This window comes from Salvia splendens, chromosome 3 (genome assembly GCF_004379255.2).
Source record: "Salvia splendens isolate huo1 chromosome 3, SspV2, whole genome shotgun sequence".
NCBI lineage: Eukaryota > Viridiplantae > Streptophyta > Magnoliopsida > Lamiales > Lamiaceae > Salvia > Salvia splendens.
In genome coordinates this window covers 37,467,229-37,483,734 of record NC_056034.1, presented here as the reverse complement: position 1 = coordinate 37,483,734, position 16,506 = coordinate 37,467,229, and the positions used below count along the sequence as shown (strand labels likewise).

The following is a 16,506-nucleotide window of genomic DNA, read 5'->3' as shown; positions in this document are numbered from 1 at the left end:
GACTTGCCACGCCACAATGGCGGACGTCTCGGTCGCTCGTCGCGGATGTCCGACCGGATGTCCGCCATTGGAGATGCTCTTAGGTATTTTGATTAGTTCCAACCGCTCACCTCCCAAACAATTTTTGCGAAAGGGATAGTTTGACCAATGATACTTTAATTAATTCCATAATCCAAAAGTAATTAATTTCAAACAATTCAAGTCAAGAAAAGAACCCAAGGAAAGAATACCTAACTAATTCACCACAACAAGACAAAACAAAACTCCCAAGCCCAAAACAAATAAAAAGGTTGGCCCAACAAGAAACAAAGACATGTGTACTCCCATTTCACCGCCCACCTACACGTACCCACTGCCATCCCATGTTTTTCTTTTTTTAAAACAAAGACTAAAATATTAAAGGAGTTCGACAATTAAAATAATCCCTTTTCAACATACACAAATATATAAATTTCCTATTGAAAAAGTAAACAAAACATAAACTCCCCTCCTCCAAAACAAACGCCGACTACCTTTCTTCCCCAAATTCTCTTTTCTCTCGTTTTCTTCCCCAATTTTAGCTCAAGCACATACACAAATCCCGTCGGCTAAAACACCAAAAGTTACAGAAATTAAAGCTCCGTCGCCCTGCACCAAATCGACCGGTCACCGCCGCTGTGGTGTTCGCACCGTCCAGATCGGCAGATCCGTTTTTCATCCCCCGAAGCAGCCCCGATTAACCCCGCAGATAAGTTCTTAGTTTGATTTCGTGAATTAAAGTTCGATTCTTTGATTCATTCGATTAGTAGATTGATTACAGATAGTGGTATACGGTGGTGTATGCAGTATGAAATCGGATTGGGTAGAAGAATTGTACACCTTCACCAACAAATAGTACACGGATTGGCTTATCAAACGAATCGTGGCTCCTGTTTTTCTCCTCCCTCGGTTTCTGCCTGAAAATGTCTTGTGTGTCAATGTGTGAATTTATCTTGTGAGAAAGAACATGGAAGGATAAATACCGTGGTGAAATTATGATTGGTGGGTTGAAAGATGAACTTGTTTCTCTGCTTCCTCCCGTGAGGGAGTTGTGATTTTGCAGAGGGTGAGGCGGAAGGGTTAGGGTATAGGAATTATATATGGAGAGATTTCGGAATAAGTGATTAAATACGCTGACCTTTCGAAATTTAGGATTCAATTCGCTAACCTTTCGAAATATAGGACGAGACATGCGAATTTTTCAAAACAAGGGATTTTTGAATTTTTTTTATTGTTTCTCTTCTTTTTTATTATTATTTTCATCTCAACATTTATGAATTGTTTAAACTGCCCTATAATATTTTCAGAGATAGTTTCTCTCATTTGTGTCTAGTTTCTCTCATTTGTGTCTATTTCTTCAAATCGTAGACAATCTTCTTTGCCTTCACTTCTTTCCTCTTTCCCGACCTCATTCAGATTACCTTCCAAAACTTAGATGAATCTCATCAGATTTCATCATCAAATTAATGACAAAACAATTTTTGAATTTTTTTAAAAAGGGGAAGATGTCTGCTCCACCTCACTACAATTCAATAGCCCTATGTCTGATTCGAGCTATGGTAACCAGAAATTGGCGACTCTGTCGTCGCTCAGCTGCTATGAATTGCAGAAGTGGCAAGACTGGAACACGTTCGGGCAGTATCTGAAGAACCACAGCAGTCGCTGCAGCGGCGCTCTCATCCTCGAATTCCTGCGCTCCTCGATCAATTTGGGAAGACAAAGTTCCACGGCGGCGGCGGCATCTGCGGAACACTGAAGATCTATGTCTTTCGCGAGTAGAGCTTGGCGAGGTGGTTGATTTGGATGCATCTTTATTTTTGGGTGAAAAGGAGAGTTATCGGAATCAAGAGGCATCAGAATTGGGGTGAAAATTATTAGAATTGGGGTGAAAATTATTAGAATTGGAGTGAAAATATTATAAGGCGATTTGGTCAATAATAAATGTTGAGATGGAAATAATAAGAGAAACAATAAAAAAATTTGAAAATCCCTTGTTCTAAAAAATTTGAATGCCTCGATTTCATTCTTCGAAAGATCAGCGAATTTAATCATAGATTTCGAAAGGTCAGCGAATTTAATTCCTTATTCCAAAATTTCTATCTAGGGGTTATTGAATAAGCAACTTTTGGTGATTGATTTCAATTGATTGTGGTCTAAAATTCGGAAAGATTCGTTGAAGGAGCGTGAGACGGTGGAAGGATCCCCTGCTGTGCACAGCAGGGGGCTGTGCTTAAAACACAGCAGTTAGTGAATAAAACGCTGCCTTACTTGTCTTTATTCTTTTCCTTTTTTCTTTTTTCTTTTTTCTTTTTTCTTTTTTCTTTTTTCTTTTATCTACTTGTTTGTGTAGAAAATGGCACAGCACCGGCTGTGCACAGCAGGTGATCCATTTCCGCGTGAGATGTGGGAGGGAGTAAATTTGGTATACTTGATTTGACTAAATTAATTTTGGAAGGAGATTTGAAGATTATGGACTAACGCGTGAAGGAAGATTGATTCTGGCGTAAAATAAGCTGGGAGGGGTCTTTGGGCTCAAGAAAGATAATTTAGGTAGTGTACCATTTAATTAAATTAGTTTGGGCTAAAGACCCTTTGTATTGTATTTAAATTATGTAGCCCATAATTTATATTTTCAAAGGTTGGACTTGTATCAATTATTTAATTTATTGGATCTAATACGAAATTGAGTCCACTAAATATTCCTCAAGGAAATGAATTTTAAATTGTCATTTCGTCATCGCAATTTCCAACTCATAAAACAAATTATCAAACATTCGAGTAACAAATAAATTCACCCCGCATCAACTAATTAAACAGTCACGTCACGTAATCAATGAAATTGATTCAGTCAACGCACAGTCAATAATCCAACTCAAAACTAGGTCACAACAATATCAAATAACAATTTCACTCGTCATTTAATTCACGGATTTCACGGCATTAAAAGCATTAAATGCAAAAAATTTAAGGTTCGAAAATTAGAGTTCAAAAAGTGAGGCCTTACAACATTTGATAAGGTTTCTTGTGAGGGAATCCTTCCATGTGCCCAAGAAATACCTAAAATAGTGTTTGATTTCAATTTTTAGTTTTTAAAGATAAAGATAAAGAGCCTAGCCTAAAAAACTAGACTCAGAATGGATTTGGATGGAGAGAAAAGGGATGAGAAGAAAGTGTAATGAAGGAGGAATCCTCTTTGGGGGCAACCCTAGGCTACTTTCACCCAAAGCAAATACTCCATTGGCTCCACATTCATGACTACACCACCATAAATGCATACCTATACTTGATCTAGTCTAATGAACATAAACCAAGCAAGAATTTGGATAAAAATCTCACAAGGGAGATTCTCTCAAAGGAGTCTTCAAAATATCATTCATCCAAGTCTGCAAATAAATGTCTCACAAATGGTATTATAGCTAGGGTTGGAAACCCAAGAAAAGGGCCCAAAATAAGTGAAAATCGTCTAAAACAGTAACATCACCCGGTCGGGTGTTTTCGCGAAGTTAATTCACCCGGTCGGGTGAACTCCTGGACTCCAATTGTGCTCAGCATGAAAACACCCGGTCGGATGTTTGCACCTCAAAATCACCCGGTCGGGTGTTTTCTCTGGACTCGCTATCTCTTCTGCGCGGCTTTTGTAAATCGGCCATAACTCTCTCCACCGGACTCCGATCGAGGCGTGCAATATACTCACGCGACCCTCTTTCGAAGATGAACACATTGGTGGCCTTTGAAGATCGTTTAGACGTCATTTCAATAGGTCGAGTACCCTTGGAATCCCGCTGCGGCTGAAATGTTTGATGCACGGCTCCCCTGATCGTATCATCCTCTCCCTCTTGTGAAGGATTTGTCCTCAAATCTGGGCCATCCCCTACAAAATCAAACGGGCTCAAGTCAGCCACATTAAAGGTGCAACTCACGTTATACTCACCGGAAAGATCAATGATGTAGACATTGTCGTTCACACGCTCTAGGACCATAAATGGGCCATCCCCTCGCGGGGCAAGCTTGGATCTTGCTTTGTCGGGAAAACGTATTGTCCGAAGGTGTACCCACACCCAATCTCCGGGGTTGAACAACATTTTCTTTCGCCCTTTGTTCACCCTTTGAGCTACTTGTTCTCCCATCTTGCGGATTCGTTCTTGCACTCGAGTGTACAAGTCTTGTAAAAACTTGACCTTCTCCATCCCACCTACATCAACCATATAAGACAAAGGCATATCGACCGTGGACAAGTCCAACGGGGTGAGTGGATTGAAACCATAGACAACCTCAAAAGGGGATTGTTGGGTGGTGGAATGTATGGTCCTATTATAAGTAAACTCGGCTATAGGCAAACATTCTTCCCAAGAAGTTTTATTTTCAAAAACCAAGGCACGGAGAAGAGCACCCAATGAACGGTTTACAACTTCCGTTTGACCATCCGTTTGGGGATGTGCGGTGGTAGAGAAAAGAAGTTTGGTACCCATCCTACCCCAAAGTGTTTTCCAAAAGAAACTCAAAAATTTAACGTCTCTATCACTTACAATAGTTCTTGGGACCCCATGGATTCTTACAACCTCCTTGAAAAATAAACTAGCAACGAATTTGGCATCACTTGTCTTCCGACATGGAATGAAGGGAGCCATTTTGGAAAACCTATCCACCACTACAAAAATGCTATCATTTTTTCGAAGAGACATTGGGAGACCTAGAACAAAGTCCATGGACAAGTCTACCCAAGGATGTGTAGGAGTAGGCAAAGGGGTGTAAAGACCATAATTGTTAGATTTAGACTTGGCTTGCCTACACTCTAAGCAACTACTACAAAACTTTTCAACATGCTTCTTCATGCAAGGCCAAAAGAAATGCTCACTTAGTATGTCAAAAGTTTTAAGCAACCCAAAATGACCCATTAGGCCCCCTAGGTGAGCCTCCTTAATCAACAAATTTCTCAATGAACATGAAGGTATGCACACCCTATTCTCTCTAAAAAGATAGCCATCCAACCTATAGTATTTATCAAAAACACCTTTTTTACAAGCTCCGTAAATAGAAGAAAAGTCATGATCATACTCATAAAGGTCTTTAATAAACTCAAATCCAACATAATTGGAGGCACACATAGCAAGCGCATGCTTTCTCAAACACACGGTATCACTCACAAGTAAAGCACCATGATGCAAGGTCTCAAAAGGTTTCCTAGAAAGAGCATCGGCAACCACATTGTCCTTTCCCTTCTTATACCTAATGACATAGGGAAAAGTCTCTAGGAAAACACTCCATTTAGCATGCCTTTTATCAAGTTTATGTTGCCCTCCTAAGAACTTAATAGACTCATGATCCGTGTGTATCACAAACTCCTTGTGCATCAAGTAGTGTTGCCAATTCTCAAGGCAACGGACTATAGCATACAACTCCTTGTCGTACGTGGGGTAGTTCAATTGGGCTTGATTTAGCTATGGCTTACCCTCTTGCATGAGAACTCCTCCAATCCCCACACCACTTGCATCACATTCAAGTTCAAAAGTTTTATCAAAATTAGGGAGTGCTAGTAAGGGAGCATGTGTGAGGTCATTTTTCAAAGCACTAAACGCTCTCTCTTGTTCCTCCCCCCACTTAAACTCAACATTTTTTTTGACAAGGTGATTAAAGGGTGAAGCTTTTATGGAAAAATCCCTAACAAACCTCCTATAGAAGCTAGCAAGGCCATGAAAAGACCTAACCTCACTCACATTCCTAGGTGTTGGCCATTCCCTAATGGCTTTCACCTTTTCTTCATCTACCCGCACTCCTTCCTTTCCTACAACAAAACTAAGAAACACAACTTCCTCAACACAAAAAGTGCATTTAGGCAACTTGGGATATAAAGCATGCATTCTCAACACTTCAAGCACATTCCTAAGATGACTAGCATGCTCTTCAACACTACGACTATAAATCAAGATATCATTAAAATATACCACCACAATTTTCCCAATAAAAGGACGAAGCACATGATTCATCAAACGCATGAATGTAGAAGGGGCATTAGTTAAACCAAAAGGCATAACAAGCCATTCATACAAGCCAAATTTGGTTTTAAGAGCGGTTTTCCATTCATCTCCTTCTTTCATGCGAATTTGGTGGTATCCACTAGCCAAATCAATTTTAGAGAAACATATAGAGCCACAAAGTTCCTCTAACATGTCGTCTAACCTAGGTATAGGGTGTCTATATTTGATGGTGATTTTGTTAATTGCCCTACAATCTACACACATCCTCCAACTACCGTCTTTCTTAGGTACAAGAATGACGGGTACGGCACAAGGAGATAGAGATTCACGAATTAGACCTTTGGCAAGAAGTTCCTCGACTTGCCTTTGTAGCTCTTGTGTCTCATTGGGATTCGCCTTGTATGCGGCCCGGTTTGAGAGTGACGATCCCGGCAAAAAATCAATTTGATGCTCGATCCCCCTCATGGGAGGAAGTTCACTCGGGAGTTCCTCCGGGAATACATCTTCAAATTCCCGCAACACACTTTGGACAATCAAAGGACACGGGTCAAGGTTAGTAGCTAAGCACAAATCCTTACGGACCATGAGGAGAAAGGAGAGGTGATTGTTTAGTGCCCACCTAAGGTCGGTTTTACTAGCTATCAAACATTCATTTCCTTCTCTTGTTTGTGGGTGCTCTCCTTTGGACGCTTTTATTTTTCTCTCACCACCCCCACTCTCACTTGGCTTTTTTAGCTCACATTCTTTTACTAGCCTTTTTTCCCTATCTCTCTCTCTCTTTTCTTTTGTAGATGTTGGCTAGCCTCAAACACGGCACTAGGTAGCAATGGCTTCAAACAAACCTTCACCCCGTTGAGCATGTAGAAATACTCATTTGTGAAGCCATTTTTGTAGGCCCTTCTATCAAACTCCCATGGCCACCCTAGCAAAACATGACATGCCATCATAGGAATGATATCACATAGGATTTCTTCTTCAACTTCCCCAATCTTCAATGGAACTTTGCATTGAGCCTTCACCTTCAACTCCCCGGAATCCCCTGACCATTGCAATTTGTAGGGGTTTGGGTGTTTAAGAACCTTCAATCCCAATTTGGCCACCAACCGGTCACATACCACATTTGTACAACTCCCTCCATCTATGATGACCAAGCACGTCTTGGATTTCACCTTGCACTTCATATGAAAGATGTTGCACCTTTGCTCCTTATGCTCCTCAAGGTTGGGTTGTACATTGAGCATTCGGAGTACAACCATAGCCCTTAAGGGTGTATCTTCATCCTAGCCACTAGACAAAGCTATGTCGGTGTCCGGGCTCACTTCTTTTGTGCCCACATCTTCTCCTTCTTCTTTATCTTCCTCACTATACACGCTACCATCTTGCCCGATAACCATTACCCGTTGGTTTGGGCACTCACGTGCATAATGGCCATACCCCTTGCACTTGAAACATTGAACCTTCTTGTCTTCCATAGGGGCTATAGCTTTAATAGGTTGAGTACCCGGTAAAGCCTTCACGGTCGGTCTCCCTTGGGTATTTGGATTAGCCGTGTTTTCCACCTTCTTGCCGGGAGCGCTCCACTTTCTAGGCCCCGTCCCTCCCCCGGTTTGGCTAGACGCCCATTTAGTCCGGCTAGAAACCAACTTCTTACTTTGCCTCTCAAAAGTGTCGGCAAACCCAATCACCTCATCCAAGGAAATTCCCCTCAATGCTTCCACTTGCATCTTGTGCTTCAAGTTGATGTTAAGGCCATGGATAAATCGATCTTGAGTCGCCTTTTCTCGCTCCTCCACTCCTACCTTGCTCATCAATGATAGGAGTTTATAGTAGTACTCCATTACGCTCTTCGTCCCTTGCTTCAAATCTTGAAGCTCCCCTCGAAGTCGGAGGAAATAGGACTTTGGTACAAAGGTAGTCCTCATGAGTTCACACAACTCCGCCCACGAACCCACTTCTCCTCCCCTAACCATCCTTCTCCTCCTCATCGTATCATTCCACCATGTATCCGCATTGCCACGAAACTTGGCTATGGTCACCTTCACCTTATCACCTTCCGAAAAGTTATGGAGTGAGAAAATTTTGCTCATTTGGGACTCCCATTCCAAGTAGGCTTCGGGATCAAACTTGCCGTGGAACTCGGGAAATGTGTGCTTGATAGATTTGGTGGGATCATCATACCTCGGCTCCATCTCCTCCTCCTCATAGTTTCTACTTCTTCTATGCCTGCCATCCCACCTATGGTGCCCCATGTTTCCATTCCCTCTTCCACCCATCATGTTCCCAAACCTACCATTCCTATTCTCATTCCGTCCTCCTCCATGTCCTCCACGCCCCCCATGATCGTACCAACCATAGGGCTCTTCCTCTCCATTACTCCTCTCGGAGGCATCGTGATGTGTGGGATTGCTCCTAGGGGTGTTTGACCTTGATAGTCGCAAGGCCTTCAAAGCGTTGAGCTCGTCGTGGAGAAAAGCTTTGTTTTCATGGATGGATACTTGGTTCTCCTTGAGTTCCTTCAAATCCCCGAACATAGCATCTTGAGTGACATGCATTGTTGTTTGGCCTTCTTTTAGATCCCTCAAATCTGTCATAATTTTTGTCATCAAGCTTTTCAACTCATCCCCCGCCAAATTATGACTCGTGCTCGCACCCGGTTCAACTCTCTCCGGTTGCGAATCCCCCATCGTGGTGGATCTAGTACGAGGTGGCATTCAAAATGGTACCTACAATAAGAAATATAAATAAACTAGGATCTAGTCCTAGGGATTAGTAAAATCCACACTCACACACACAAGAAAGGGAGATTTTAGTAAGAACTCACTTCTCAATTGGTAATCCCACCCCCAATTCACTCACCAATGTCACTCGGAACAAGGCTTAGAATATAGTGAGGGCTAGGTTCACTCACTCTCAATATCCAACTTTCTAAATGCAAGTGCTAAGACAAATCAATCAAGGTATGCACATAGGCAATATAACCAAGTAAGTAAAGCCAATCAAGCATGTGAAAGTAAGGTTCGATGCCTAAGGAAGCTAACAAACAAACTTAGTTGAACTGAAAATTTATGTAACTCTTGGCTGATCTTTAGGATTTTTTTTGATATGGCTACCCAACCCCAAAATTGATGAAACTTGGTAGATAACAAGATTAAAGGGTTTAGAATGAGGGGAAAATATCCCCAATATAGCAGGTTTTCGAGAAGACCCTCGATTTTACGTTTTCCCCAAATCTGTCAAACTAGAGCACAAAACACGGCAACAACTTCACACATTAATTTGACCTATCAAATGATGGAATTTTTGGCTGAGATTTTTCAGGAAAATAGTTCATATATCAAGGTTCATGCACACCAAAAATCAGCTCAATCCTACAACAATTGACCAATAAACAAGCAAAGGCTAAAACAAAAGAAATAAGGAAAAACAAGGAAAATGAAATTTCATAGAGGTTTAAAATCAAACACTTGGTAGGCACCTAGGCTCTAGATACCAAATGATAAGGTTTCTTGTGAGGGAATCCTTCCATGTGCCCAAGAAATACCTAAAATAGTATTTGATTTCAATTTTTAGTTTTTAAAGATAAAGATAAAGAGCCTAGCCTCAAAAACTAGACTCAAAATGGATTTGGATGGAGAGAAAAAGGGGATGAGAAGAAAGTGTAATGAAGGAGGAATCCTCTTTGGGGACCTATGACCTCCCACAAGAAGATGTGTGCAACCCTAGGCTACTTTCACCCAAAGCAAATACTTCATTGGCTCCACATTCATGACTACACCGCCATAAATGCATACATATACTTGATCTAGTCTAATGAACATAAACCAAGCAACCTACAGGTAGGAATTTGGATAAAAATCTCACAAGGGAGATGCTCTCAAAGGAGTCTTCAAAATATCATTCATCCAAGTCTGCAAATAAATGTCTCACAAATGGTATTTATAGCTAGGGTTGGAAACCCAAGAAAAGGGCCCAAAATAAGTGAAAATCGCCTAAAACAGTAACATCACCCGGTCGGGTGAACCTCCTGGACTCCAATTGTGCTCAGCATGAAAACACCTGGTCGGGTGTTTTGCACCTCAAAATCACCCGGTCGGGTGTTTTCTCTGGACTTGCTATCTCTTCTGCGCGGCTTTTGTAAATCGATCATAACTCTCTCCACCGGACTCTGATCGAGGCGTGCAATATACTCACGCGACCCTCTTTCGAAGATGAACACATTGGTGGCCTTTGAAGATCGTTTAGACGTCATTTCAATAGGTCGAGTACCCTTGGAATCCCGCTGCGGCTGAAATATTTGATGCACGACTCCCATGATCGTATCAACATTGTTCCAAAGAAACAGATGACGTGGAAAATATTTGCATAGCTACATCTAGAGTTCATCTTGTATAGGAAATATCTCTAACACAAATGCCTTTAATCAATAATAACATTCCAAATTCACAACGAGGTAGCCTAGATAAGGCCAAGTCATATGGACTTATTTGACTGTTTGGTAGATAAGATGAGGCACTTAAAATCTAACTTTATCTTAAACTCATCTTACTCTTAAGTATCTTATTTAACTTAATATGCCTATCAAAAACTCATCTTACTCTTAAGTATCTTATTTAACTTAATATGCCTATCAAAAACCCATCTTACTCTAAGTATCTTATTTAACTTAATATGCCTATCAAACAAGCACTCAGTAACAAAGGACTATCAAACAAGCACTGAGTAACAAAGGATCAATACGTAAGTGAATGTATAATCTAGGGATGTGGATTGTGGGTACTTATATTCGTATTACCACCATTTATGAGTATATTTAAAATTATAAAGATCTGGGTAGCCTTGAGTTGTTAGAAACGCTGAATTCAGATATTAATATATTCAACTTACTAAAATGAATTGCCGCCCAAAATTATGAGCATTAGTTCACACGATGAACGAAAATAAAATATCATGGACCAATGTTTTTCAACATTATTTTATTTGATATATAGATCAAAAGTTAATAATTCCTTCCATTCCATTTACCTTTTTTCATAAAGAAATCTACAAAATAAAACTCTAACAGCCCATTGGAACTAAACTGATATACTTTAACATATTAAAATCTCGAGGAGCCATCTTTGATCACCATAGTTTATTCAATGCGTCTTCTTCACGATCTAATGTCCCTTTCTTCAACCTCTATATATACTTCAAAATCGATTACTCATTTCATCACTTCCAAACCATGGCCTCTTTCCATTGTTATACTCTCTTTCTCTCACTCATCATCTCCACCGTGGCCGCCCAAAACAGCCTCATCCTCCCCATCCGCAAAGACCTCAAAACCTCCCAACACATCACCACATTCCGAATGGGGAGCAACAGCGCCGCCATCAACGCCGTCGTCGACCTCGGCGGCCCCTTCCTCTGGTTCTCCTGCAACGATTATGCCTCCGCCACCTACGCCCCCATCTCCTGCGGCTCCGCCAAATGCGAAGCCACCAAGGGCATCGGCTGCGTCGACTGCAACCTCCCCCCGCGCCCCGGCTGCACCAACGACACCTGCGGCGCTTCCCCTTACAACCCTTTCCTAGACGTTCTCGTCTCAGAGGGCTACGCCGTGGACACTTTCTACCCCAAATCCGGCGCCGCGTTGCCGGATTTTTCCTTCTCCTGTATGGATAAGGAATACCTCGCCGGCCTCGCCGCCGGCGCCACCGGCATGCTAGGCCTAGCTAAAACTCAAATCTCTCTCCATAGACAAGCTTCGGCGAAGCTTAAACTGGCGGACACTTTCTCTCTCTGCCTCCCTTCCTCCGGCGACGGGATATTGGCAATCGGAATTAAACCTAAATCGGTTAAATCGACGCCGTTGATTGTCAATCCGGTGAGCACTTATCCGATCTACACGACCGGGGACGCATCGGATGAGTATTTCATAGAGGTGAAAGCGATCGCCGTCGCCGGAGCTCGTCTCAATTTGAAGGATTCCTACTTCTCCATTGATAAAAACGGAGTCGGCGGCACCAAAATCAGCACATTGCAGAATTTCACGGCGGTGCATAACTCGATTTACAAGCCGCTGGCAAGGGCGTTTGCGAAGGCGGCATCGGATATGAGGATTAAGAGCGCGGCGGCGGTGGCGCCGTTCAGGGCGTGCTTCAGATCGGACTCGATCGCGAGGACGGCGGCGGGGCCGGCGGTGCCGGAGATTGATCTGGTTTTGGGAGGGAAGGATGCGACGATGTGGAGGATTAGGGGGGCAAATGTGATGGTGGAGATTGATAGGAAGACGACGTGCCTTGGATTCGTGGACGGGGGATCAAGTCCGAGGACGTCGGTGGTGATCGGAGCGCATCAGTTGGAGGAGAATTTGCTGGAGTTTGATCTGGTTTCGTCACGCCTTCGTTTCAGTGAAAATCTTTTGCTGATGAACACCACCTGTTCTAAGATATGATTGATCAATTTCGTTGTGGTGAATTTGAAATAAATGCTTGTACTGGGTAAGTGTTCAAATTAATCTGCTTTGGGGAAAGCTGTTAAGCGAATGTGTTATGGATTATGAAAATTTTATTCGCTCCTTTTAACTGAATGAATATAATTTCCTCACAAAAATTGATGGGCCTGGTGGGACGGAGGGAATAGTTACAACTTATATTATTCTCTTCATCCCACTTAATATGACACATTTTCCTTTTTAATTTATCCCAATAAAAATGATACATTTTCTTTTTTGAAAACTTTCTTTCTCCAATTAATGAGAAAAAATTCCCTAGTCAAGGAATACCAAAGTGGCAAATCTTATTTAATATGTCACACTCATAAACTTTTGACAAATGGAAATATATATAATCCAAATTCCAACTAGATATATTAAATATGAAAACACTCTAAATATAAATATACACCATTTATTATATGGAAAATTTGTACACATTCTGTGTATAATAAATACACTACACATATAGGTCCATCATTTCATATATTAAAATTATTACATTATTTTTTCACTAAGTCGTCTTATCTGTAAATGAATATAACAAATTTTAGGAGATTACTTTTTTTCTTCTTTAAAAATACAAAAAATGTAGACAAATAAAAAGTGTAATTATAACATCAAATTTGTTGGCATTAAATACTACTCCATATAAATTAAATTAATAATACAAACGATTATGGGTGATTATAATGTGTAGACATTAATTGTATGGATATTATACATTTTGTTAAATTATAGACATAGTTAATAATAATAAGATAATCTAAAAAACTACTTTTATTAATTATAATAATAATAATAATAAGATCTAAAAAATTAATTTTATTACATTAATCATTTTCAATATAGCATGAAAAAACTTCATAAGAAAAATAAGACAAATGATTGTTGCATGATAAAGCAATTAAATTTAAAATTTTATTAACTAAAACTATATACTATTAAAAAAAAGTGATCGTCATCCTAATTACTCACTATATATTATGTGGCTATATATATTATTTAGTGTTTATATATAGTGTGTCTATTATATATAGAATATGCATAATCTTTCCATATAATAAATAGTGTACATTTATAAATAGAGTGTTTCCATATTTAATATATCTAGCTGGAATTGGGATTATATATATTCTATTTGTCAAAAGTTTATGGATATGACATACCAAATAGGATTGCCACATTGGTATTCCTTGACTAGGGAATTTTTTTCTCCCAATTAATACACCTACCTACTTTTTCTCACTCCTATTAAAATACACATCTTTCTGTCTCTCTCTATTTTAATACTTACATCCACATTTTCTCTCTCCAATTAAGCACATTAACCAATAACTCCTAAAATCCCGTGCTGCCAAGAAATGTGTCATCTTAGCCGGGACGAAGAGAGTATTAATTTTCGGGATATTGGCCTTTAATAATACTCCCTCCGTCCCAAGGAAGATGACCCCTTCCTTGGGCGGCACAGGAATTTATGCAATTTTATTTTGTGTGTGAAGAAGAGAGTGTAAAGTAAGACAGAGAATAAAGTAGAGAGAAAAGATGTTTCCATTTTTAGTAATGAGTCATCTTGAATGGGACGAACTAAAAAGGAAAGTGAATCATCTTCAATGGGACAAAGGGAGTATGAAATTTTTAAAAAGTTGAGTTTTTCGTACGAACTTTTAAATTGACAAATAATATCACGAACTTTTCCTAAGTTTGTTATTTTCCACCGTTATACTCCCTGTAATAAATTTTTTATTACCATTTGAATTTAATTGGAATATCTTTGGATAACATCTGATAAAACAAAGATAAAATCAAATAAATCAAATTTTGATATCGACAATTTTCACCCTCTTTTCTCATCTCAGTCATACGGTTGAAACTGCCATTTAGGGCTCGTTTGATAGCTATGTCATGTTTCGACTAGACATGATACCATTATGATAGTTATCATAGTTTCGATTAGTTAATTTACATATATTGAGTGTTTAGTAGATTAAGATAATTGTGAGTTATATTATTGTAGTGTTTGGTACAATAAATCACAAGCAAGGATTAAAATTATGATTATCAAAATTATCCTCATTTAACTTAAGTTAATTAATAAACTATCCTCGTCTATCTAAGTTTATTATTTTGGAAATGAAGTTAATTGTATTTTTCTTTGTCGAATATGCACGTGTTGTCCATTCGTCTTCAAAGAAACAAAGAGGCAGATCATGTTGGCAATTGAAACTAAAAATATAACATATAACTGTCTCACATCGGTGTCAAGAGAAAACTGAAACTAGTATATAAGTCTCATGGGCCCCTCCTCCTATCACCAATTGGTTTTAGGATGGAACCCACGGATTTCTATCATGGTATCAGAGCGGGTCGCCGACTGTGGGTCAAATTTAACTGACCCAGCAGTATATCTGGGCCGAAACCGAAAAAATGACTGACCCAGCAGTATATCTGGAATTAAAAATTTGGGCCAAGTGGTCCAACCGATCGAAAAAAAATTGGGCCGATTGTCCAATCGATTAGAAAAAAAGTCCAACCCCTCCAAGGTTCACCTTGAAGGGTTTGAGGGAGGGTGTTGGCAATTGAAACTAAAAATATAACATATAACTGTCCCACATCGGTGTCAAGAGAAAACTGAAACTAGTATATAAGTCTCATGGGCCCCTCCTCCTACACCAATTGGTTTTAGGATGGAACCCATAGATTTATGTCATAGATGGTATCAGAGCAGGTTATTCTTGCTTGGGACTCAGAAAAGTATCATCATTGTCCCGGAAAATACCCTTCCCGACCTTTATAAACCTGCAAAAAAAACCAACAATGTCAAAAACTGACCAAACCGACACCACCATGACCACCGTCAACAATAGCCCCATAAATCTGTCTGCCGCGGAATTCGCAGAACTGATGCGAATGATGACGGTTAATCCCAAAACACCAAACCATCCGACCCCACATTTGGAGTCACTAGGCGATATCAGCCTAAAAACCAAACTAGACGGGGATAACTACCCCCTCTGGGTGAATCTGATGGAACGAGCCATCGGCGGGAAGGGTTTAACGTCTCACATTACTGGAGTTTCAGACCCCCCGCCGATCACCGATCCAGCTTATCCAATGTGGCAGCAACGAGATCATTGCTGTTTTAATTGGATCAAAAACAACATCGAGGCGAGTCTCGTGAATGAAGTTTCACAGTACAAGACGGCCAGAGATCTATGGGACGGTCTGGCCAGTACATATGGAAGCGGCGCAGATCCGTTCCAAGTATCGAACCTGCACAGACAAGCGTATGGAATGAAACAGAGAGGAATGACATTGGAGGCATTATGGCAGAAATTCCAGGATCTATGGCTGTCCATAGACAGCCGCGACCCAAACCCATTCGACACCCCCTCAAGCATAGAAAGACACAATCAAATCGTCCAGAGGCATAGAGTTTACCAATTTTTATGGGCTCTAGACGATCGGTATGGCACCGTCAAGAGGGAGATCTTGAACAAAGAACCCCTCCCGTCAGTGAGAACCGCATATGGAATGGTCAGGCGAGAAGCAGTCAACGCCGGCATCCGGTCATCCAAGACCGAGGCCAAGGATTCCGAAATTGGAATAGGCCTTAGCGCACCTTCATTGGACAGAAACAGGAGCCACAACACACCACCTCCCAAATTTCAAGCCAACCGGAGGGGTGACGACAAGAGTAAACTCGTATGCACACATTGCGGGGGAAAGAAGCACACCAAGGATACCTGTTTTCTGATACACGGGTATCCGGAGTGGTGGGAGGAGATGAAGAAATCGAGGGCCAGTCGAAGTTCAAACCGAGGAGGAAGCTCAGGTCGTGCATCTGTGGCTGTCGGCGAGCGAGCTACCTACACCGAAGGATCTCCGGTGGGCAGCATCACACCATCCACCGCAATCGGAGAGGACAGAATAAAGGGAAGCAACGACGACAACAACGGGGCAGTGGCGTCGGTTTCGGTGGCCAGAATCTGGTCTGAAGGTATGAAACCAGGTTCCACCGCCGGCGGCGGACGAACG

At 40.9% G+C, this 16,506-nt stretch overlaps 1 protein-coding gene across 1 annotated transcript; it reads left to right on the top strand.

Moving 5' to 3' along the window:
• Window positions 1-11,007: 11,007 nt before the first annotated feature.
• On the top strand, window positions 11,008-12,540 carry LOC121793903 (probable aspartic proteinase GIP2). Its single transcript, XM_042191925.1, has one exon. It carries the CDS (start codon window positions 11,218-11,220, stop codon window positions 12,427-12,429), a length of 1,212 nt encoding a protein of 403 aa, XP_042047859.1. The 5' UTR covers window positions 11,008-11,217; the 3' UTR covers window positions 12,430-12,540.
• The last annotated feature ends 3,966 nt before the right edge of the window (window positions 12,541-16,506 follow it).